The sequence below is a fragment of the Folsomia candida genome, unplaced genomic scaffold, assembly GCF_002217175.1.
Source record: "Folsomia candida strain VU population unplaced genomic scaffold, ASM221717v1 Fcan01_Sc007, whole genome shotgun sequence".
NCBI classification, from domain to species: domain Eukaryota; kingdom Metazoa; phylum Arthropoda; class Collembola; order Entomobryomorpha; family Isotomidae; genus Folsomia; species Folsomia candida.
In genome coordinates this window covers 453,366-473,005 of record NW_019091199.1, presented here as the reverse complement: position 1 = coordinate 473,005, position 19,640 = coordinate 453,366, and the positions used below count along the sequence as shown (strand labels likewise).

General features: G+C 37.7%; 6 protein-coding genes and 1 long non-coding RNA gene across 11 annotated transcripts; 2 read left to right on the top strand and 5 right to left on the bottom strand.

The window, feature by feature from the left end:
• Positions 1-4: 4 nt before the first annotated feature.
• LOC110852289 (coiled-coil domain-containing protein 25) lies at positions 5-4,084 on the top strand. Of its 3 annotated transcripts, none has more exons than XM_022100315.2 (10): positions 5-193; positions 305-352; positions 453-485; positions 583-610; positions 683-713; positions 1,059-1,119; positions 1,312-1,379; positions 3,419-3,502; positions 3,603-3,772; positions 3,849-4,084. In XM_022100315.2, exons 1-10 carry the CDS (start codon positions 169-171, stop codon positions 3,928-3,930), a joined length of 630 nt encoding a protein of 209 aa, XP_021956007.1. In that variant the 5' UTR covers positions 5-168; the 3' UTR covers positions 3,931-4,084. The 3 variants fall into 3 exon arrangements, 2 of the variants coding, with proteins under 2 accessions (XP_021956007.1, XP_021956006.1); XM_022100314.2 differs by having other exon boundaries at positions 6-193; positions 3,416-3,502; XR_004835280.1 differs by lacking the exons at positions 5-193; positions 305-352; positions 453-485; ... (3 more) ...; positions 1,312-1,379; positions 3,849-4,084 and adding exons at positions 1,390-2,358; positions 2,460-2,616; positions 2,695-3,328 and having other exon boundaries at positions 3,416-3,502; positions 3,603-3,657.
• Positions 65-1,374, bottom strand: LOC118436186. The gene is made up of 2 exons (XR_004835282.1): positions 815-1,374; positions 65-738 (listed from the first exon to the last, which is right to left on the bottom strand). It is a non-coding gene; the product is annotated as an uncharacterized LOC118436186 (long non-coding RNA).
• On the bottom strand, positions 4,083-6,795 carry LOC110851982 (intraflagellar transport protein 52 homolog). Of its 2 annotated transcripts, XM_035853702.1 has the most exons (8): positions 6,631-6,795; positions 6,084-6,256; positions 5,783-5,994; positions 5,497-5,638; positions 5,235-5,384; positions 4,969-5,165; positions 4,580-4,761; positions 4,083-4,494 (listed from the first exon to the last, which is right to left on the bottom strand). In XM_035853702.1, the coding sequence occupies exons 1-8, from the start codon at positions 6,649-6,651 to the stop codon at positions 4,168-4,170; spliced, it is 1,404 nt and encodes a 467-aa protein (XP_035709595.1). In that variant the 5' UTR covers positions 6,652-6,795; the 3' UTR covers positions 4,083-4,167. The 2 variants fall into 2 exon arrangements, with proteins under 2 accessions (XP_035709595.1, XP_035709594.1); XM_035853701.1 differs by lacking the exon at positions 6,631-6,795 and having other exon boundaries at positions 6,084-6,571.
• An 84-nt stretch (positions 6,796-6,879) lies between these two features.
• LOC110852249 (chitin deacetylase 7) lies at positions 6,880-8,945 on the bottom strand. Its single transcript, XM_022100265.2, has 9 exons — positions 8,666-8,945; positions 8,501-8,590; positions 8,350-8,425; positions 8,119-8,258; positions 7,993-8,022; positions 7,659-7,903; positions 7,433-7,591; positions 7,168-7,356; positions 6,880-7,079 (listed from the first exon to the last, which is right to left on the bottom strand). The coding sequence occupies exons 1-9, from the start codon at positions 8,849-8,851 to the stop codon at positions 6,995-6,997; spliced, it is 1,200 nt and encodes a 399-aa protein (XP_021955957.1). The 5' UTR covers positions 8,852-8,945; the 3' UTR covers positions 6,880-6,994.
• A 453-nt stretch (positions 8,946-9,398) lies between these two features.
• Positions 9,399-14,199, bottom strand: LOC110852250 (chitin deacetylase 8). 2 transcript variants are annotated; one of them, XM_035853703.1, is made up of 12 exons: positions 13,866-14,199; positions 13,083-13,256; positions 12,887-13,000; positions 12,225-12,661; positions 11,461-12,149; positions 11,217-11,382; positions 11,011-11,150; positions 10,734-10,937; positions 10,123-10,193; positions 9,895-10,047; positions 9,629-9,817; positions 9,399-9,560 (listed from the first exon to the last, which is right to left on the bottom strand). In XM_035853703.1, the coding sequence occupies exons 5-12, from the start codon at positions 11,641-11,643 to the stop codon at positions 9,485-9,487; spliced, it is 1,182 nt and encodes a 393-aa protein (XP_035709596.1). In that variant the 5' UTR covers positions 11,644-12,149; positions 12,225-12,661; positions 12,887-13,000; positions 13,083-13,256; positions 13,866-14,199; the 3' UTR covers positions 9,399-9,484. The 2 variants fall into 2 exon arrangements, with proteins under 2 accessions (XP_035709596.1, XP_021955959.1); XM_022100267.2 differs by having other exon boundaries at positions 11,461-12,661.
• Positions 14,200-14,452: 253 nt separating this feature from the next.
• LOC110852253 lies at positions 14,453-15,809 on the bottom strand. Its single transcript, XM_022100270.2, has 5 exons — positions 15,670-15,809; positions 15,382-15,576; positions 14,958-15,313; positions 14,684-14,856; positions 14,453-14,603 (listed from the first exon to the last, which is right to left on the bottom strand). Exons 1-5 carry the CDS (start codon positions 15,731-15,733, stop codon positions 14,534-14,536), a joined length of 858 nt encoding a protein of 285 aa, XP_021955962.1. The 5' UTR covers positions 15,734-15,809; the 3' UTR covers positions 14,453-14,533.
• A 35-nt stretch (positions 15,810-15,844) lies between these two features.
• LOC110852252 (40S ribosomal protein SA) lies at positions 15,845-17,992 on the top strand. The gene is made up of 8 exons (XM_022100269.2): positions 15,845-15,985; positions 16,337-16,431; positions 16,521-16,592; positions 16,814-17,019; positions 17,128-17,206; positions 17,270-17,349; positions 17,431-17,556; positions 17,635-17,992. The coding sequence occupies exons 2-8, from the start codon at positions 16,371-16,373 to the stop codon at positions 17,872-17,874; spliced, it is 864 nt and encodes a 287-aa protein (XP_021955961.1). The 5' UTR covers positions 15,845-15,985; positions 16,337-16,370; the 3' UTR covers positions 17,875-17,992.
• The last annotated feature ends 1,648 nt before the right edge of the window (positions 17,993-19,640 follow it).

The window sequence follows — 19,640 nt, the reverse complement described above, 5'->3', positions numbered from 1 at the left end:
GTGGTTTAGAATCATCAGTTGTGTGAGCGTGTGATGTGGTTCACATTCACATTGGTTAATGTGCAATAGTGATTAAACTTTTGTTTCTTTGAAACTTCTAACAATTGTTTACCAAATACCGCGACTTAATTTTTTGAATCTGTAGGAAATTGCAGCTTAAATATAAGAATGGTTTATTATATCACGTCAAACAGTAAGGAACAATTTTTTACCTTCCATGCATAATTCAACTGCATTACATTCCATATTTTAGGATGAAAGTTTAAATTGTGCTTGTAATAATTTCGTATGCTTTTTATTTTAGTCGTGGATCCTCCGGTGACACTGTTCATGGGGGAAGACAAACATGAAAGTGAGTTTACTATATGTTTCCTTCCTTTACGATCAAGAATTATCGCAAAAATGTGAAGCAAACTAAAGTAAAAATAAATAAACGTTTTAAAAAATCACAGATGAAGAGCTCATTAGATGGGGATGGCCGGAAGGTATTATACACACAACATGTATCAGTTTTTATTAAATGTTGAGGTTGCCCCCCCCCCCCCCCTCCTGAAGAGTTTGATTTAATGTTATTAATTCCAGATGTTTGGTTTCACGTGGACAAATTAAGGTAAATTATTGTACGTTACATTCGGCAATTGTCATATAAATTAACAATGTTTCATTCATTTATGATTTACAGTTCAGCTCATGTTTACCTTCGTTTAAGGCCGGTATGGTCTACTCCTTACTATGTTTCTAAAGATGAATACAGCAATAGAGAATCCCAAAGCTCTTCAAATGCAAACACGTATGTGAAAACGAGAAATCTCACCATTAAGATAACATGGTTTCCTGACAAATGCACTTGTCTCCAAGAATCCGAAACCAGAAATCTTTATTCCAAATGGTTCAAAAATTAGAGTACACAATGTGGAACAAGTCGCAACGCCGGTCTGCCATTATTTTAGGCTCGCTTTTTTGCATTGATTGTTTTCATATGTGTATCTGCATTTAAAACGTTTTGGCATTCTTTATTGCTCAACCTTTATTCTCGAAAAATTCTGATGTATCTATAGGGCGAAACACTGGACTCGGTTCCCTCTGTGATAATCGACGAAGCATGTCAACTCGTGAAAGGTAAAAAATAAATAGTATTGAGACTGCACACCACATGCATGACTTGATTGTTCACAAAGTAGGAAAGAGTAACTCCCATCCATACTAAAATTCCTACTATAACTATAACCACTACTATAACCTTTTATCAGTTCTTTGAAAAATAGATTTAAGACAACTAACTATATGAACATACCGCTATTTTCTCTGAAGATAATTCAATCCAAGGACGAAAAATGGCATCTGTGGACGTGGTCTATACCCTTTGGAGCAACCTCAAGGTAGGTAAAGCAGTCATAGAGAGCGACTGTCTCACTGTGATACTGACTACCAAAAATTCAAACTGCACCAAACGAAATTTAGCCGTGCACATGTTTAGTCACTAGTCAACACTCGAAGTGAGATAGTCTCTCTCTCAATTATATTTGTAAAGTACTTAAATTAACCGGTGCTATTATAAAATGGAAGTTTCAAGTCAAAGTAGTAATACCAGTGTGGACAATAAGTTAAAGTGTACAATATGCGGAAAAAAATATTCGAAAAAATCTAATCTAAAAAAACATGTGGCGTCCGTTCATACAGAAACGCATCGTTTCCAATGTAGGAATTGTGAAGTGTATTTTTCGGAAAACGCTACACTACAAAAACATTTAAATCGTCAAATCTGTTTAATTAAGAAGGACAAGAAACTGAAGGAAATTACGTATGATTGTAAAGTGTGCAAAAGAAAGTTTGGTGCTCGGCATGTCCTCAATTTACATATCAAGCAAAACCACCCTGAAAACTATTATAAATATAACTGTAGTCAATGTGATGTTATGTTTAGCTCGAAAAAAGGTCTCCATGGCCATGTGGATACCGTTCACAATAACAATAAACCCAAGTGTTTAATTTGTGGATTGGAATTCTACGACAAATATAAATTAAATAGACATATAGAAAATGTCCATTCACCAAATGCTATGAAAAAGAGGGATGAAAAATTAGCAGCAAGGTCTGAAGCAGAGTTAAACAGAGAAGTTTATCGCAAGTTGAAGTCAGATCCCTGTCACACTTTAGTCAACTCAACAGTTGATCCCAGTGAACACTATTATTTAAAATTAAATAAGAAACAACGCGAACGGGTCAACATTCAGAAAATGTTAAAACCCGTCGTGAAGGAACCAGTCATAGGCCAGCATCATATCAGAGGTTGGGGATACACTTCTGAGGGAAATGAGTGTCCCATCAATTACGTCAAGTTGACAGATGAACAAAGAAGTAAGTAGTTGTAACTATTCTATCAATCAATCATCTCTCACAAATGTTATCCTCAATGTCAGTGCCGTTCACAATAATAATTTATTTTCTCCTCCACACAGGAAGTTCACACCAAGTTTATGGATATGTGTGGCGTGACGGTAAAACTTTCGAGATTGTGGAGGTGTATTATGGGATGACGTGTGATACAGCTATTAACGGAGCAATTGTTAAGTGGACTAAGATTAAAGCTTCGACAGACAAGGGTTGTTCAGACAGGTATAAAAAATGTCGATTTAATACTATGCACTATTTGTTACTAAACAATTTAAGTAATCATTTTACATTTACATGTAGACGGATGTATGACGACGGTCATTTTTTTTGTCCTGAAGAGGCGTTTTTGATTGAGGGGATGGTTGGACATCAAAAATGGGTGGTAGGACAACTCAAGTGGTTAACTAGGAACGAGGCCGGAGGAATTTGTTCCGTCAACCCCAAAGAGTGCTACAAATGGCTGGATAACTATGTGGGACAAATTAGAGAGGCGTTGACCAGAGCCAACCACTTGTGGCTTGATCATCCCGACCCAAACATCCCAACCTCAAATTCCCAGAAAAATGCTGATGATAAAGCGCAAGACCATGACCTCGAGGAAGAAAACAGGACACTCCAAGCATTACTCTCAGTGCGAGAAACACGAATTGAACAACTTGAATCCGATATGGAAATGTTGAAGACTCAGTTTGAACGAGATATTCAAGCCAAGGAAGAGGAACGTAAAACGCTCCTTCAACAATTGCGCGACACCGAGACAAAGTTGGAGAATGAACGTGAAAACAAAGTCGCTGTTGGCAAAGACCGAAAAAAACGCGTCTCCTTATTATCCACTTCTCCTTATACTATACGCCTCGGAATATCAAAGACACGGCGTCCGCTCAATCCGTTCCAGCCATTTCGTCGCTCCAATAATTAATTTACCGAGCATTTTGTACATGTTTAGGATAGTTAATTTAATAGTTATGTTGGTAAAGCAGTCTAGGATAGTACACATTAATCTTATCATTATTTATTCCAGAAGACTCCGGGGATGGAAGTTGGTCAAGTCGGATTCCATGTGGACAAGGATGTGAAGCTAGTTAAAAACGTTCCAAAAAGAACTGAGGTATGCATATGTAGCAATACTCAATACGTAGAACTACATGTAAATACATTTGTATATGCTTTGTTATATTGTAAAACTGAATGGATAATTTGTTTTCTAGATTTGCAAGAGATTGGAGAAGACAAAGTCTGAGAACATGAAATTAGATTTCCGAACGCTTAGAGAAGAAAGAGATGCAAAGGAACGAGCTCAGCTTAGAGAAAAGGAGAGAAAGGCTCGCGAGCACGAGAAAGTTTTGGAAAAGAAACGAGCTGAAGAAGCTGAATTAAAGTAGGAAAAAACTTATAAACAATTATTGTGCTGTACTTTGTTATTTTTGTAAATATTAAACGTTTGGATTTGGCAGGAATTATACGTCTTTGATGAAGACAGAGAATATGAAGACAAATCAAGACAACTCAGGATCTGACTCGGACGACTTTATGTGAAAACTGCGTTTTCTTTCAAATTAAAGTGATTCCCTCGGTTCAATATGCATACTACTACCTAATTCCTACCTTATGATTCATTATGTACATACGTATGACTTTTTCATGTTTCTAATGTCGGATGTTGTATTAAAGAAAAATTGTTGAACCTCTATGTAATTAGCAATCTTTATTTCATCAATTCAAACTGTGAAATTAATTAAATCACTTATAGCCATTATTTTCTGTGATGAGTGTTTAAAACTCTAGATGAAGGGCTCGCGACCCTTCCGAGCCCAGTGGAGGTGTAGATGCATTGTCAAAACCAATGTTATTATCTGACCTCTTAAACTCTACCAAGTGTGATAAAATTGAATGAAGAATTGCCTTTGGATTATTTTTCTGTTCATCTCCGACTACAACATTTAGCACTGATCCTGCAGATTGGATGTAGAAAGCCAGGTCCTCGTCGCCACATTTATTGGTGAGCTGAGCCAGTCGAATCTTTTCTGACGCAAATTCTTCGTCCAAATCAAAAAGTTCTAGTGGGGGTGGAGGCAACTCACGAAATGACGGAGGAAAAACCTGCAACAGAATTTTTGTATCACTTTTCTTTTACTAATTCCTTGACTTTCTTCAAGTAGTCAAACATTGAAGCATTCATTCATACCGCAACTTTAAGTGGTGGAAGAGGAGTTTCAAATTGAGGTTGTATCAGTTTCAATTGACCTTTCTTCACACCCAGCTCGTCATAGGCTTGCAACACTTCAGGTAGCAGGTTGGAGTTTAAGGAGAACAATTTGTGATCTATGAGACGATTTGGTTCAATCACTCCCAAATGATTCGCACTTCCTGGGAGTATCATAACACATAATATTTATGACATCTCTTCCATGTTCACATAAGCAATTTTATGTGACGTGACTGATTGTTTGTAACGATATCTGAATTAAGCTTAACCTTTAAACTATATTTTTATAAGCTTGTATGTAGTTGTCAAAATATTCAAGTAGTTATTTGTCACTAACCTATCATTAAAGTAACCGAAATATTTCATACCAGGCATTATAAAATCGTCGCTTTCTTGTAGACACACTCTGACTTTTTGTGCCCCTTGAACTGTGTCAGGGATCAAGTTGTACTCTGTGAGCTCAGAATCGTCAATGTCTGACGCATCCAATGGCAAATGATCAGTATTGAACAAGGTGGTGAGACAAAACTCTAAAAGTTTGAGATTCTCTTCCTTGTCAATATACCTGTGTTGCAAATTAATATTTATTAGTATATTCCCAAAATTGTGTATTTAGTACTCGTTAATTGTTTACTTTTCACTGAACGCATGCCCACCCCCAAACACGATCAGTTTTCCTCTGGACGCTGGCGAATAATAAATGGCACCCACTGGTCTGTTCACGGGGTATGATGTTGCTCCGCTACTGATAATTGGCAAGCCTGGTTTTGAGACGTTAAGAGAACTAAAATAAGACAAATAAATGTTGACTTGAAGGGGGTTGGGTATCCGGTCGCTTTAGCTTTAGTCACAGCAAAGTTTTTAAATAATACACAATTAAAAAATAAGTTATCTACCATCCATTGGGAAAGAGAATGGTGAGATTTTCTTCCTCGCCCCCCATCATCGCTTCCAAAAGAACGGGACAAATCATGGAACTCTGAATGAGGCATTCTTTTGGGTAACCGTATTTGTAATACACGGTACGGACCACACAATCTATAATTTTAAAATGAATAATTTCATCTTGTACATACATTATGAACTGCGCGTATTTATATATTTATACATATGTAGCACAGTAGTTTAGTAATTGATAGTTAGAGAAAGTTAATGCAGGCATAATAAAACTGGTAAAAGTACCTTTCACAACTGTGATACCAAAATTTTGTGTGAGTGCATTGTAGTAATGAGTGGTAGCACTGGCCTCGGCTAATACAAAAACAGATCCTCCTTGGTTTTCTACATAGTGCTTCAAAATCTGGACTTCGTGATCTCCAAGTGGAGCGTTGATCCCAGCGATTATCACCATTTTGCAGTAGGCTACCATGTCCTCTGTGAGCTCTTCCTTTAATCTGAGGATGAGAGGGTATACAAATATGTTTAAAGTTGCAAGTAAAATATGCATACGTATCAATATTAAAACTTTTTTTCATTCACGTACTGAACAATTTTGTGAACTCGGCTCTTAAGTTTTTTGTAAAAAGTTTTGTAGTTATCTCCAGGTCGGAAAGTTTCATTTTTCGAAGCGAAAAATATGATGGTAGATTCAGTTGGATATTTTGGGAGTTCCGTTGGCATCTTACTGCCCCCCACGCTTGAGTCCGACCGAAGGCCCTTTACAAATGGTAAGCCATCAACGGAATTAATGTAATATCCTGTGACACCCATAATATAATGTCTAATAATCTAGTGCAGTGAGTGCTTTGCAGCAAAGGGTGAATCGCATCAAAGGCTTTGCTAATAAACCAGAGAAGTGAACGTATCAAAGACTCTGGTCAAATGAGTAAAAGCGTAAAACTACTTTTAAATTAACAATTAGAAGTAGGTAACTATGCGATGCATGTTACACGAAGAATATTCATTTCAATTGCGTTCTGAATAAAATGTCTACTTTCGATCAAAAGGCGACAGATATCGTATGGAGAGAAGTATGCATCTCTATATACAAAGTGAGCAATTATGTTTTATAATTAATTCAGGTTACTTACATCGATAATGGCAGGAGACATTTTCCATATACTTTTATTTATTTACAAGTTACACTAAAAACTTCTTTCCTTCCTTGCAATTGCAATTCTTGATTCTTACTGATCAAGTTACACGACGCCCGACGATCGGTGTGGGCAGAATCCCAGCAACCAGAGCACAACAAAGGAAAACACCATATCGCATACATTATACTTTCTTTTCAATGAATGAAGGATGCATGTTAAATAAGTGACTGAGCAAATGTACAATTAGATGAGACGAAAAGTTCATTTTTTAATTACCGAGTTTTTAGGAAGTATTAGAGAATTGAAATTTCAATATTGATTTTTTTTGGTTTGTAAAGGTTATTATTCTGAATAGAATTTAGTCGTCGTAATGGAGATTAGTTCCCTGAGGATTATGGACCCACGGATATTCAGGCGGACAAGGGATGCAAGAGGACATGAATCTATTTCAAAGGGGAAATTTCTCGTGAAAAGCAACATAGAAAAATACGGATCGCATGTGTTATTCGTGTATTAATTTATAGCGGATACCTTTCCCAAGTTGAGTTCTCATATCGACAGTTTCGAGGGAAGGGACATGCTCTAACTCTGTTGGGGTCGTCCAGCCAGGGGACAAAAGTATCAATGTCGGCTGTTCCAGTAGGTGTTTTCATCCATTCCATTGCCTGTGAAATTCCCACAATGTACACATTTGGCATGGCTAGAATTTCGTCTAAAAATCTGAAAATTTGGTTTCAAGTTGAAATTGTCTTGTACATGATAAATAATAATGTGCATGTAACGAACGTATCCCTACTGGATATATCCAGCCTTCCTTTGAGCAAATTCTGGTCTATCAGCCGGTCCAACGAGCCAAGCGGCATGGGTGAACACCCCAAACGGTGCTCTATTCCCGTTGTATTGGTTTTCAAAGTTTCGCATGAGAAGGTTATATGTAGCTGCTTGGGTCATAGGACTGTTCAAATGGCAATTTATAGTATTTTAGTAATACGTTGATAATCATGAGCACGATCGTTGCTTACACTGGTGTGCACTCATCAACCATGGCACAAGGGAATTGATCGTCGCCAATTAAGTCAATCATAGGGAACGTCCAGAAGCCAGGGAAGGCCTCGTCTGGACAGGTTGGGATTTGACAGTCTTGGGTTGAAGCGTAATCATTTGTGTACGGCCAGAGACCAGGAATCCGTTGATTCTGAGTAGGTCGAGAACAATCCCACTCGAAACCACCTCCGACGAGCGCGCTGTACATTGGGTTTCCTCCTACCTGATTTACTATTCATTAATTTTCGGCCTTATAAATGTCACACTGATTAAGCATGAGCTCGTCTCCTAACATCAGGGACATACACATACCTGGAGAAATGGGGCTCTCACTCCTTTGATCTGTGATGATGTTTAAAATTTTACTCAAGTTTTCACTGGACGTGTAAACTAATGTATACTTTATATACACGTAATAACTAACTATGCCATACGCACATAAGCCAGGGGAACCGATGCAAATGTAGAAAGTTGTTGCTTTTGAGCAACGATTTCAGCCCTCCACATCGATTCGTTCAAATTGGCCCAGTACCCAGTATCAGACACATGAGTGATGCTGTGGAGGGCGATATCGTGACCTGTGGAAAATTGCACGCACATAAATTGGATTAGGATTTGGTCAAGTAGATCAGATCAGAGCAATAATTGCTTTCGTAAATTTATCGTTACCTCTAGCCCACAGATCGTGGACAAGGGAGTAGTTGCTGTACTCGTGGGTGATGAAAAACGTGGCTGCGATTTTTGCCTATTATTTAAATATATAAATATTTATATACGCTATAATAATGACATGGAACATGTACAGTATTTAATTACGTGCCCCATTTTGATTTATCCTATTGAACAGCACTTCTTCATAAAATGGGTGGTTCGAAACGGTGATTGCGTCATCGAACGTGAGGAATACCATCTAAATGCACGTATTATTTGATTGGCTAAGGTGGAATTATATGTAACTTTTTCCCTATAAGAAGTGAAAACGAACTTGTGGCACATTAGGTCCGATCAGGTTGCCGGGTGGAGTTTGCGAGCTGCAGCGACAACTTGGTAGTTGACAGGCGTCCACGTCGCAGGGGGGAGCTTCATAGACGTTATTCACCTTGGTGGGGCCTGAAAAAACGATGGCCAGCAAACCACACAGGGCCAAACTCAAAATGGTTAGTTTTGCCATTTATGTAGTAATTATTGGGATCCAGTGGGACAAATGGAGTGCTATCAACACGACGAACCTTCTCGTCAGCAGAAACAAAAGTAAAGAGTTAGAAGTTTGGACGAGACAATTCACTTCTACAGATATAAATATGACCTCATTACTATATATGCCTTTCCTGATAATAACTGACATTATCCTACCCCTCGAGTTATCTCAGATGAGGCTTGTAGTTTGACGACAACAATAACTTGACCGAGCAACAAGAATTGATACAGATGACATGTCCCAATCAATCACATTTATCAAATTGTTGGTAATCTTTTGATGCAGAAAGAAAGCAGTATCGAATGGTGGAATTTGGTATGATAAAAGTTGAGTGAGCACGTGTCCAAAATTCTCATCTGGATCATCATACTTTGTGAATTATGTGATTTTTGTCGAATGTAGATTTTTTGTTACACCATTAATTGTGCATAATTTGCAGATGCATGAAAAGATAAACACTTGTACGAACGAAGAGGAGCTGTGCATATGCACATATATATAGACCAAGGCATGTTAAGTGCACATGTGTAATATTGATTGACTGTGTATTGATCAAATCCAATAGTAAAACAAACAGATATTCTTTATCGGGATGGTTAATAATATTTATATGTTTTGTCCAAGGGGATTGAACAGCCAAGGGTATTGCGGAGGGCAAGACAGTGTACACGCCATCATATATCTGAAATTTATAATATTTAGGTATCATACACTTAACGTACCACATACGTGACCTAAACATAAACCTACCTTTCCGAGCCTTGGAAATCATATCGACAACTCCTCGGAAGGTTACAATAGTTTTCATGCACACCTTCCGGCTGCCAGGGTACAAAGTCATCAATTTCAGTCCACGCTACTGGAGCTTTGATCCACTCCAAAGCTTTACTTATGCTAACAACATGGACGTCCGTCATGGTGGCAAGGAAATCAAGGAACCTGCAATTTGATATGAGTTAATATAATAGACAAACTACGAAGAATTTTGTAAGTAAATATGATGCTTTAAGGCTCACAATTTGTATCCTTCTCGCCGAGCTTCGAACTCTGGTAGTGATCCTTGAAGAAAGGCTGAAGTGGAAAAAACTCCAAAAGGAGCCCTGTTTCCGAGATATTGATCCAAGAAATTTGACCTCAGCAATAAAAATGTTGCCTCGGCTGTAGTCGGTCTGTTTTTGGAACATGCAAATGTAATCTTGCTTTAATTTGTTCGAACAATATGAACATGCATGGTATTGGTCTACCTGGGATTGCATTGATCCACCAATGGACATGGGGAGAAATCCGAACCAATTAAGTCAATCATTGGCACGGTCTGCGTCACAATAAATGCGATCATATAAGACTTATGAGGTAGTCAAAAAGATTGCGTATATTGAATATTTTTATGTGGATTTACTGAGATGGATTATAAGAGCCCAAAAGGATAAATGTTATACGCTAAATTACTAAATTTACTAAATTCCGTAATTTACTAGTGTCGCTAATAAATTGACATGATTCTAAGTTCCCTGTGTCAAGAATATATTTTATGAATTGGGGATCACTCAAATTCATAAAATGTAATTTAATTTACGCTTGATCAATAACAAGCGCAGCTTAACGGAACTTGAACTGGTGTCGACAAATAATTTAATCTCAACCCCATGGATTACATGCATGCATGAATATGTACCTTATTTTGCAATACCAACAAGTTGTAATTGTTGAATCTTTCTAGTAAAGGAGAGAAAAGCAGCGCAAAATGGTACATATTTTCCAAGTGGTAAAAGTCAGTTGACGGTTGAAAATTATATTGCATCAAGAATCAAGTTATTAGCGAAGGAGAAAAATGAGGATTGGAAAAGCAACTAACCCAGAAGCCTGGATATTCCCCCGTGGGACATGGAGCAATCTGACAATCTTGATTAGACAAATAGTCATTCGTGTAAGGCCAAAGTCCAGGTTGACGCATATTCCACGTTGGTCGGGATGATTCCCAAGTGATCATGCCATTGTAAAGAGCACTGTACATTGTGTCGCCCCCGATTTGCAGTTGCGGAGCACGCATGCCCTTGATCTTAAATGTGGATGTGCAATAAAATTACTACTACAGTTTTTGACTATTTATCCTGAATAAAAAGTAGCTTTACGTCAGCACTAGAAATATTGGCCAGGAGAGCCATCTGTTCCCTTTGGTCCACGATTTCAGCAGTCCACATTGACTCGTTGAGACTTCTCCAGTAGTCCGTGCTCGAAGATCGAGTAATGCTATTCAATCCGATTTCATGCCCTGCGTTTTCATTACAGATATTATTAGAAGCCTATCGGGTAGAAAATTTTAAAATGCCGAATTTACCAAGTCGATAGAGCTGATGAGTCAAATTATAGTCATTGTATTCGTGCGATACGAAAAATGTCACGCTGATATCGGCACCATTGGGATTTTTTCTGCCCTCCAAGAGGTCAATGTACATTGGGTAGTTGTTTACATTTACTGCACTGTCGAAGGAGAAGAGCACTATCTACAAATGTCGGAATGTCATTATTAGAGCATTATTCATGTAAAAAATGTTAACCACTAATTGCAGGTATTTATTTACCTGTGGGGTTTCTGAACGATCTAAACCTCCGGGGATGCTAGTACTACTACACCTGCAGTCGGGAAGGTCACACGTTTCGGCGTCTCCCTCTACGGGACATCTTGGAGCAGTTTGTGCCTCACTTTTAGGAAGTATATTGGAGACCAACGCGAATATGAGAACGAATAGGGTAAATTTATCCATGGTCCGCAGAAAAAATAACGCGAAGCCAGTCGATCGAGAAAATGGAAGAATTTATGACGATGCGAAATAATTAAAACGAATGATCGAACAAATTGAAATCATCAGCACCTTATTGTAAAATAATATAAGCATTGCTTCTAATCAATAATCTAATCATCTCTGCACATTTCTGATGCATTGCATTCCAATCTAATGTAATGTAAATGTTACATCACGTCACATCGGATCGCAATTAACTGCAACATTTTATAGATATCCGTATATTCTATTATATTGAAGTAAAAATTAATTTATATGTTGGTAGATCCAGAAGTTTTTTTATACATAATTAAAAAATAAAAACATGGTTGATTGTTGTACTTAATATGACCGGTAAATAAATATTGGTAATTAATTGTGTCACAGTTGTGCGAACCGGTGTCCTTTTTCTGCTGACGTGATAAGTAAGCATCACAGTTTTATCAGTGTTCCAATTTTATCTCCTTTGTGAGTGAACCGCGTGCAAACTAATTTCAACACCACAAGTCAATCATACTTGATCAGAATTTTCTTATCAACCAGAGAAATAAAAATAGGTGTACTTAAATGACAATTTGAATGCTTGTCGCTTATTGAATGTCATCATCGCGTCTGGCCATTTACATTTTTACGACTTGAGGGTTTTACTTGATACTGCATCTTCATGCTCGTAATGGGCAATGAGGGTGACGGAAGCGTTTGTATTCAATTTTTTTATAACCTGACAAATAGTTACAACCAAAGCAATCAGGGTGAGTAGGGACAATACGCACCCCAAAATGATCATGGGGGTGTGGTTTCTCATCCGAAATACAAATGTCCCAACTTCGGAACCACTACTGTCCCGACCATTCTCATCAGTGAACTGTTGTAATGAAGTTTTGGTCGGAGGAAAAGGAATTTTTGGTATTTCTATTAAAATCTTGTCCAGAATTTCTCTCACTCTGTTCCCATCCTCATTCTTGATGAGTTGGCTGCCATCCTCACGAATGTGTGTACCCTAATGAGAAGGTATTATATTTTGTCATGAATTTAGAGAACTAATATCTCCTCTATGAACTAGTGCATTGATATAAAAATGTATATTATTATATATTCACGCTATGAAGTTCAACAATTATAAGCAACTTGCAATTATATATACACAGCGTAAATAGCGACTTTATTCAAACACATAACACAGATTCCACATAACTTGGACACAACTACTTGTTGCTGGTCTTACGTTGTTTGTGGCTTGACTTTCTCCTTCAGGCAAGTTTCCTAACCCTTCCTCCGAGTTACTGAATTCCACTTTTTCTGTGACTGAAGAGTCTGGTTTTTCGTCCTCTTCTCCGGTCTAATTAAATTAATTATGGGTAAAATAATAAACATCATAATAACCACATAGGTAAGTTGCATTATGTACTCGTCTCACGTACTAGATATGGCTTTGCGGTGACAACAATTGGCTCCCGTACCTCTTCACCAATGACATGGTCACTGATTCCTGGTGTTGTATGATCTTCCGGCACGTCAGGAGGATTAATTACGGTTGAATTAACATTCTGCAGTTCCTCCGAATTTCTTATAATTTGAGACTCGAGTTCACTTAGCTGTAAGGAATGTGAGATAAGAAATGGGAAATTTGAGACAATGTAGAGCTAAGCATTTGGTAAATACGAGGTATTTAACTTAAATAGTAAGTGGTGTGGCCACCCCCTTTTTCTGTGGGAGGGCTACAATAATGCTATAAATGAAGATGAAAATACGTATTTTTGAGAGAAGACGCAGAGGAAACTCTCTTCAAATATCATTTTAGCGTGTCAATAAATGGTTTAAACATAGTTGGAAAAAAATGTTGTAGCAAGAGAAAAATTAGTTCTACTCTACACCTGGCCTTAGTGACTGCTGCCAATTTAGACATTAGAAATATCTGCTACGAGGGAAAAGATTTCGACAATTGAAAAAGTGAAAGCAGCAATTTTGTCATTTTTTGAGCAACAAGATTAAAAGATTTATATATACGGGAGGAGTACTTGAAGTGGACCCAATGTGTTGACCTCGAAGGGTATTCATATTTAAAAAAATCATACAGTAAGTACCCCAGAGTTTTAACGCTATCTATGTATGTAGGCCAGGCTCAAAATATATATAAAAAATCCCAGAACTAAACGCTGCTTCTTTATGATTTTTAATGGAACAAAAAATCTCAGTGAACATACCCATGCTTCGTAATCTGGATCGTATGTGTCTCGCTTGTTCCTAATATGTCTTCCGGAAATAATGGAAAACAGAGAAACAAAATACACGATGTTGTGCAAATGCATTTTGACGAAGATCATGCACACAGGGTCAAATTAATATTTATATAACAATTTGAGGTTTTATATGGTAAAACTTTTAACTGAAACTAATTAGAACATATTTTTTGGTGGGGTATTTTATCCAAGTATGTAAAAGGAAGTGCCTGAAGAAACCAAGTTCCACTTCCTGTTGACCATAATACTACTAATAAGTAATAAACGTCGAGTAAGAAGAACCAACACAAAACATTTGTAGAAGGAGCATTTTTTATATTTGGTCATTCGTATAGCTAACGCATTAGCATTACTTCATCTTTTCATAATGTCTCCTCATTCTCCAAGCTCCTTATATGCATTTATGATGATGATGTCCATATATTACTCATCTAATGAAGTGATGTCAGATATGCATACTGGCATGCAAAGTGCAAACTGCAGTCACAGAGGTATCAATGAAGGTTGGACACTGTCATCTCTCTAATTTCAGTAATTCCAATGACGTGATGTTGGTTTTAACTAATATATCACAGACATTTTATTCATTTAGCATAATATGCACCAACATTAATCATGCAGTCTTGCTCCAGTTACACCTCTTCATCTTCATCATCATAGTCATCATAATCTTCAGGATCATCAACAGCGATTTTTTGAGCGCTGCAATGTGGAAAATATTATTTCTTTTTAACGTACCACGAACCTACCAACTGTTTTCAAAATTAAACGTAAAAACTTACTCAAAATATGGAAGATATAGTTTACTCCTGGATTCCTTTTCTTTATCTTCCACAGTTAGTTTGAAAGTCGTGAGATTTTTAAGTACGTCCTCTTGGTTTTTGCTCAGAGTTCCGCCCAATGCATCTTCTTTCAACTCGGTTATTTCTCCTTCAAGTACTTGAAACTTTGTTTGCTGAAATACGAAAATTAAAAACCATTAAAATGCTAATTAGTCGGCTTCAACTCTACTGTAACTTATATAAATATTTTCATAATCATTAAATATTTGTAAACCTCATGAGACACTCTTCTCTCTTCTCTGATTTTCAAAAGATCACAAACAAGTATTGTCTTCTTAGCATGCGCCACCTCATTTGGTAGCCCACCACTACCATGATAACATCCCAGAACAGCAACTGCTGATGCCACTTCATACAATTTAGAAATTTCGAGTCTGCTTAATGTATTTTGGTTAGAAAATGTAAATACTCGCTGAAACTTTTTACAGCACCGCTTCAAAAAGCTTGCAATTTTAGAACAATCTCTATTTGCTGATAACAATGAAAATGTCGAGAAATCGTCAATTATCAAAACATGACTCGAATTCGGCTGCTTCTTCACATTTTGGCACAATTGTTGAAATACTCCATCTATGAAAATGATTATCTTATTTACTTATGACACTTGATTTTCATGAATCAATTTGTTATTTTCTTACCAATGGAGAATTCGAAATTCTCATATACAAATGTCAACTCTTTGTCATAATTTAAAGACTCCTTCGACAAAACATAAAGAATGAGATGAATTATTGGCTTTTTGGGAGAATCAGTTTGACGACTATTCTCATTTGTAAAGTTCTTTACGAGCTCCTCAACATAGTCTGTGTTATATAACGATGTGATTTCATTTTCTGTAAACAAATAAATATTCCATAAATTTTAAACTCTTCAAACATTGAACTAAACTGAAATAGATATGAATTTTGAATTTAGAAAAAATGTACCCAAGAATACGACACATCTTTGCCTTCCAGGTGCGGCCAAGAGATATTTAAGTCCATCCGGCATCTTTTTTCTCAAATTGATATTAAACTATTTTAAACTTCACTGCACTGGAGCTTCCCTTAATACAAAATAAAACAATTCTCAATCAATCCTTGGCAAATGATGACAACAAACTAGGATCTTGAATTCTTGATGCCCCGTAAGAAAGCATGTGCAGTCTGAGCTTGCCACGCAGGACCACGTGACTCCTCGCTCCACCACCACCACGACTCCTCGTCATTTCATTACCATACTTCCCATTGGCATTTGCTACGCGTAAGTAAAACTCTCCTACTTTATTTATTCCCCACCGCGGTGGGTGTAACCTCCCCACCTAGTTTCATGCTGGGTTAGAAAGCCCTTGTTATGGGCTTTTCAGGGAAGGTCAAAATCATGGTCAAAGTTTTGTAGTTTTCGAGATTTTGGGGGTTTCCTTAGGGGGAATTTTTGGCAGCCGGCATGGCACAGAAAGCAGCATGGCCTGCATGCCATGGCTGACGAGAGATTTTGAGATTTGCTGAAAATACTATTATGTGAACTAGTGTTTCAGTTCAATTTAGCGATTAATATAATTTTCTTGATTATTTAAGATTATAATACATAGTCGCTTTTTTTATTCATCAACAGAGCATTCACTCATTGCTTAATCGAATCTGCAAAGATGTCGGGAGGACTTGATTTACTCGGACTTCGAGAAGACGATGTGTCCAAGATGTTGGCGGGTAAGTGGAGCTATAATAATGAAATTAAATAAAGTGCAAATCTAGTAATGTGACAAGTAATAAAATTGACAACAATTTTATCTTTGTAGCAACGACTCATCTTGGGTCGGAGAACACGGATTTCCAGATGCAACAATATGTGTACAAGCGTCGATCGGACGGTGAGTTAGTTATCTTTATTACTTGTGAATTATATCCTTGTCCAGTTGTTAATTAAAAGTGATGACATCTTGTCTTCCAAACAAAGCGTGATTCTCCATGATATTATGCTAAATGCTTTACCGGATACTGATATACAATATTCAATTCATATAAATATTGTTTAAATCGAAGGGGTCACTTTGAAAAACATGTAATTATTTCTGCTTTTTACAATCGCTAGGTGTCCACGTCATCAATCTGCGACGAACTTGGGAGAAGCTGGTGTTAGCTGCCCGAGCAATTGTGGCTATTGAGCGCCCAGCTGATGTTTACGTCATCAGTGGCAAGAGTTATGGTCAACGGGCCGTCTTGAAGTTTGCCTACTACACTGGGGCTACTGCCATCGCCGGAAGATACACACCTGGAGCGTTTACCAACCAGATCCAGGTAAACGAATAGCATTGATAATTACATTGATAGTTACATTACGTTACATAGTTAAACTACTGCATCATAAATGTAAGACAATAAATTTATAACTTATTTCTTCATCAGGCTGCCTTCCGTGAGCCCAGGCTGTTGATTGTTACTGATCCACGAACTGATCATCAACCCATTACCGAGGCTTCGTATGGTAAGAATCAAATACGTAAAACAATATAAAATATATTCTAAAATCTAACCCAATTGTGTTTAGTGAACATCCCGGTAATTGCTTTGGCGAATACTGACTCACCTCTTCGCTTTGTGGACATTGCTATTCCATGCAACAATAAGGTACCAATCCATAGATATTATGAATGGGCTGTTATTAATATTATGTAGGATTGTAGTTAAAATAATTGTTTTTGTAAATAGTCTCCACATTCCATCGGACTTATGTGGTGGATGTTGGCCCGAGAGGTGCAACGCCTCCGAGGCACTCTGAGTCGCGACAAGTGGGACATTATGGTTGATCTTTTCTTCTACAGAGATCCTGAAGAGGTACATTACATATCTAATGTTCATTCTATGAAAGGAAAAGTATGTAAATTAACGACATTCACTGTTTTATGTTCTTAGGCTGAGAAGGAAGAGCAAGCCGCCAAGGAGCAGGCCGCCATCACGGCCAAAGTTGAAGAAGCTGTCCCCGTTCCACCAGTTATCTCTGAGTCTTGGCCAGTTGAGGGTGGTGGTGACGCTGCGGCCCCAGAGGCTGTCGCTTACACTGCACCAACTGAAGATTGGAGCGCTGAAGCTGAAAACTGGGCTCAGGAAACCAACGAGTGGGGCGGTCCCGCAAGCAGCTGGGCTCAACAGTAACAATTTTCATATTGAATCATGTGGTCACGGATCGATCGTAGCATTATTATTGTTAAGTTTTGCTATTATCAATTTTTATCCACATGCAAGAAATAAAATCAATTGAAAATTAAAAACACTTCTACCATCGGTTTTGTTGATATCGGAATACGAATCATCGGATGTGTAATTAACAAATGATTTGCTATTATTTGAATGTTTTATTTGTCAAAGTAACTTCTTTGCATTTTTGGACGAGGTTATCACACTTACTTACCTACTGCATTATCTAATTATTATTACACCAAGATTCCTAAACTTTTTAGCTAAAAAGTTTAGGAATCTTGTTATTACACTGTCAACGAATTATCAAGACACATGCAAATGACAAAACTATATTACAGTTATTCAAGCTTCGTCTCTTTGAATTTCTTAAGGCAGAAGAGGAAGAGTAGTCGTATAGATAACTGTACTCGGCACCTTCGTCAAAATGCACATCGTCATTCGCTGACAAGCGATCATCGTTAAGATGAGCCTGAGGAATTTCATTGATGTCGTAAATTTCGTTATCCAATTTTTCAGCATAGTTCTCAAGCTCATTATAACTGGCAACTTCTGTCTGTTCGTATTCATATTCTGCTTCCAAATTTTTATTATCTTGAGCAGAATTGTACTCGTAATAATTTTGAGTATCCTTCATGCTTTGCAAGCCACTTTGTACCGGATAATAAAAATTGTCTTGCACCGGTGTGACCTATGGGATATGTAGAAAGTAGTTTAGTTTAGTAAGATCGCGTTGGTTGTAATCAGTGTTTTTGCACCTTGTCCACATTTCTTTCATGGCACTGCAAGAAATCGCAAGAAATGCAAGAAATAGGCCTTACGCTAAGGCGTATTTCTTGCATAGCTACTTAATTCTAGGGATTGTCCACCAATGGCGCTTATTTATTGCATTTCTTGCACAAGAGTGCAAGAAATTTTGTATGCAAAAAATAATTCTGCAGGTGGTTTTCTCGCGTAAACGCTGGTTGTAATGTTACAATAAAAATGTGAACCTTTTGTTGAATAGGGCCATTACTACCCCAATTTTTATGTCCACCCGTGTCCAAAGAAGGATGTACGTCGAGGCTGACACCTTGATTATTGGCATAAGGCTTCTGGGACTTGCGATGAGATTCAAAAGACAGAGAATTATCATCATCCACCTAAAATCAATTGAAACTAATCGTTATGTAAAAATATTCAAAGTCTGACCAACGGATAATTCGAAACCAAATTTACCTTTGACCATGGCATCGAACCAGTCCCACCATGAAATTGAGCCCATGATTGCTGGGGATAACCACCTTCGTCCATCCGATTGCCATCAACGAAGGAAGCGGATAAGTCATTTTCATTACCAAGTCTGTTTGTGGGGCGATAATCAACTTTCGTCTTTTGGGGACGACCAATTTCATTGTTTTCGTTCAGATCTTCCGGATGACGATTGATATTTACATTTGGATTCACAGGATGATCGTGAAGAACTGGAAGGTCATTAATTTGCTTGACTAGGGTTGGAATTTCCATTAGTGACATCTCCATCATCACACCAGTCGGTTTACTTACAATTGGTTTTGTAATTGTTAATGATTTGATGGTGCTTGTAGTTGGCCTTGTAGTAGTCGTAGTTGGCCTTGTAGTGGTGGGAGTCGTACTTAGCCTCGTAGTAGTGGTAGTCGTAGTTGGCCTCGTAGTGGTAGTTGGCCTTGTAGTAGTTGTAGTGGTAGTTGGCCTCGTAGTAGTGG

Coding starts and splice junctions, on each gene's coding strand:
- LOC110852250 (XM_022100267.2), bottom strand. CDS start 11,643: ATGGATAAATTTACCCTATTCGTTCTCATATTCGCGTTGGTCTCCAAT. Junction 10,048..10,122: donor GTGGATCAATGCAATCCCAG/GTAGACCAATAC, acceptor TTCCAAAAACAG/ACCGACTACAGCCGAGGCAA. Junction 9,818..9,894: donor CGGCGAGAAGGATACAAATT/GTGAGCCTTAAA, acceptor ATCAAATTGCAG/GTTCCTTGATTTCCTTGCCA.
- LOC110851982 (XM_035853701.1), bottom strand. CDS start 6,310: ATGGGTGTCACAGGATATTACATTAATTCCGTTGATGGCTTACCATTT. Junction 4,762..4,968: donor CGACGATTTTATAATGCCTG/GTATGAAATATT, acceptor TGATACTCCCAG/GAAGTGCGAATCATTTGGGA. Junction 4,495..4,579: donor TTCCACCACTTAAAGTTGCG/GTATGAATGAAT, acceptor ATTCTGTTGCAG/GTTTTTCCTCCGTCATTTCG.
- LOC110852249 (XM_022100265.2), bottom strand. CDS start 8,851: ATGGCAAAACTAACCATTTTGAGTTTGGCCCTGTGTGGTTTGCTGGCC. Junction 8,591..8,665: donor TCGGACCTAATGTGCCACAA/GTTCGTTTTCAC, acceptor ACGTGCATTTAG/ATGGTATTCCTCACGTTCGA. Junction 8,426..8,500: donor ATAGGATAAATCAAAATGGG/GCACGTAATTAA, acceptor TTTAAATAATAG/GCAAAAATCGCAGCCACGTT.
- LOC110852289 (XM_022100314.2), top strand. CDS start 169: ATGGTTTATTATATCACGTCAAACA. Junction 194..304: donor TTATTATATCACGTCAAACA/GTAAGGAACAAT, acceptor TTTTTATTTTAG/TCGTGGATCCTCCGGTGACA. Junction 1,380..3,415: donor CCCTTTGGAGCAACCTCAAG/GTAGGTAAAGCA, acceptor TATTTATTCCAG/AAGACTCCGGGGATGGAAGT.
- LOC110852253 (XM_022100270.2), bottom strand. CDS start 15,733: ATGCCGGATGGACTTAAATATCTCTTGGCCGCACCTGGAAGGCAAAGA. Junction 15,314..15,381: donor GAATTTCGAATTCTCCATTG/GTAAGAAAATAA, acceptor TCATTTTCATAG/ATGGAGTATTTCAACAATTG. Junction 14,857..14,957: donor AGAGAAGAGTGTCTCATGAG/GTTTACAAATAT, acceptor TTCGTATTTCAG/CAAACAAAGTTTCAAGTACT.
- LOC110852252 (XM_022100269.2), top strand. CDS start 16,371: ATGTCGGGAGGACTTGATTTACTCGGACTTCGAGAAGACGATGTGTCC. Junction 17,350..17,430: donor CTATTCCATGCAACAATAAG/GTACCAATCCAT, acceptor TTTTGTAAATAG/TCTCCACATTCCATCGGACT. Junction 17,557..17,634: donor TCTACAGAGATCCTGAAGAG/GTACATTACATA, acceptor TTATGTTCTTAG/GCTGAGAAGGAAGAGCAAGC.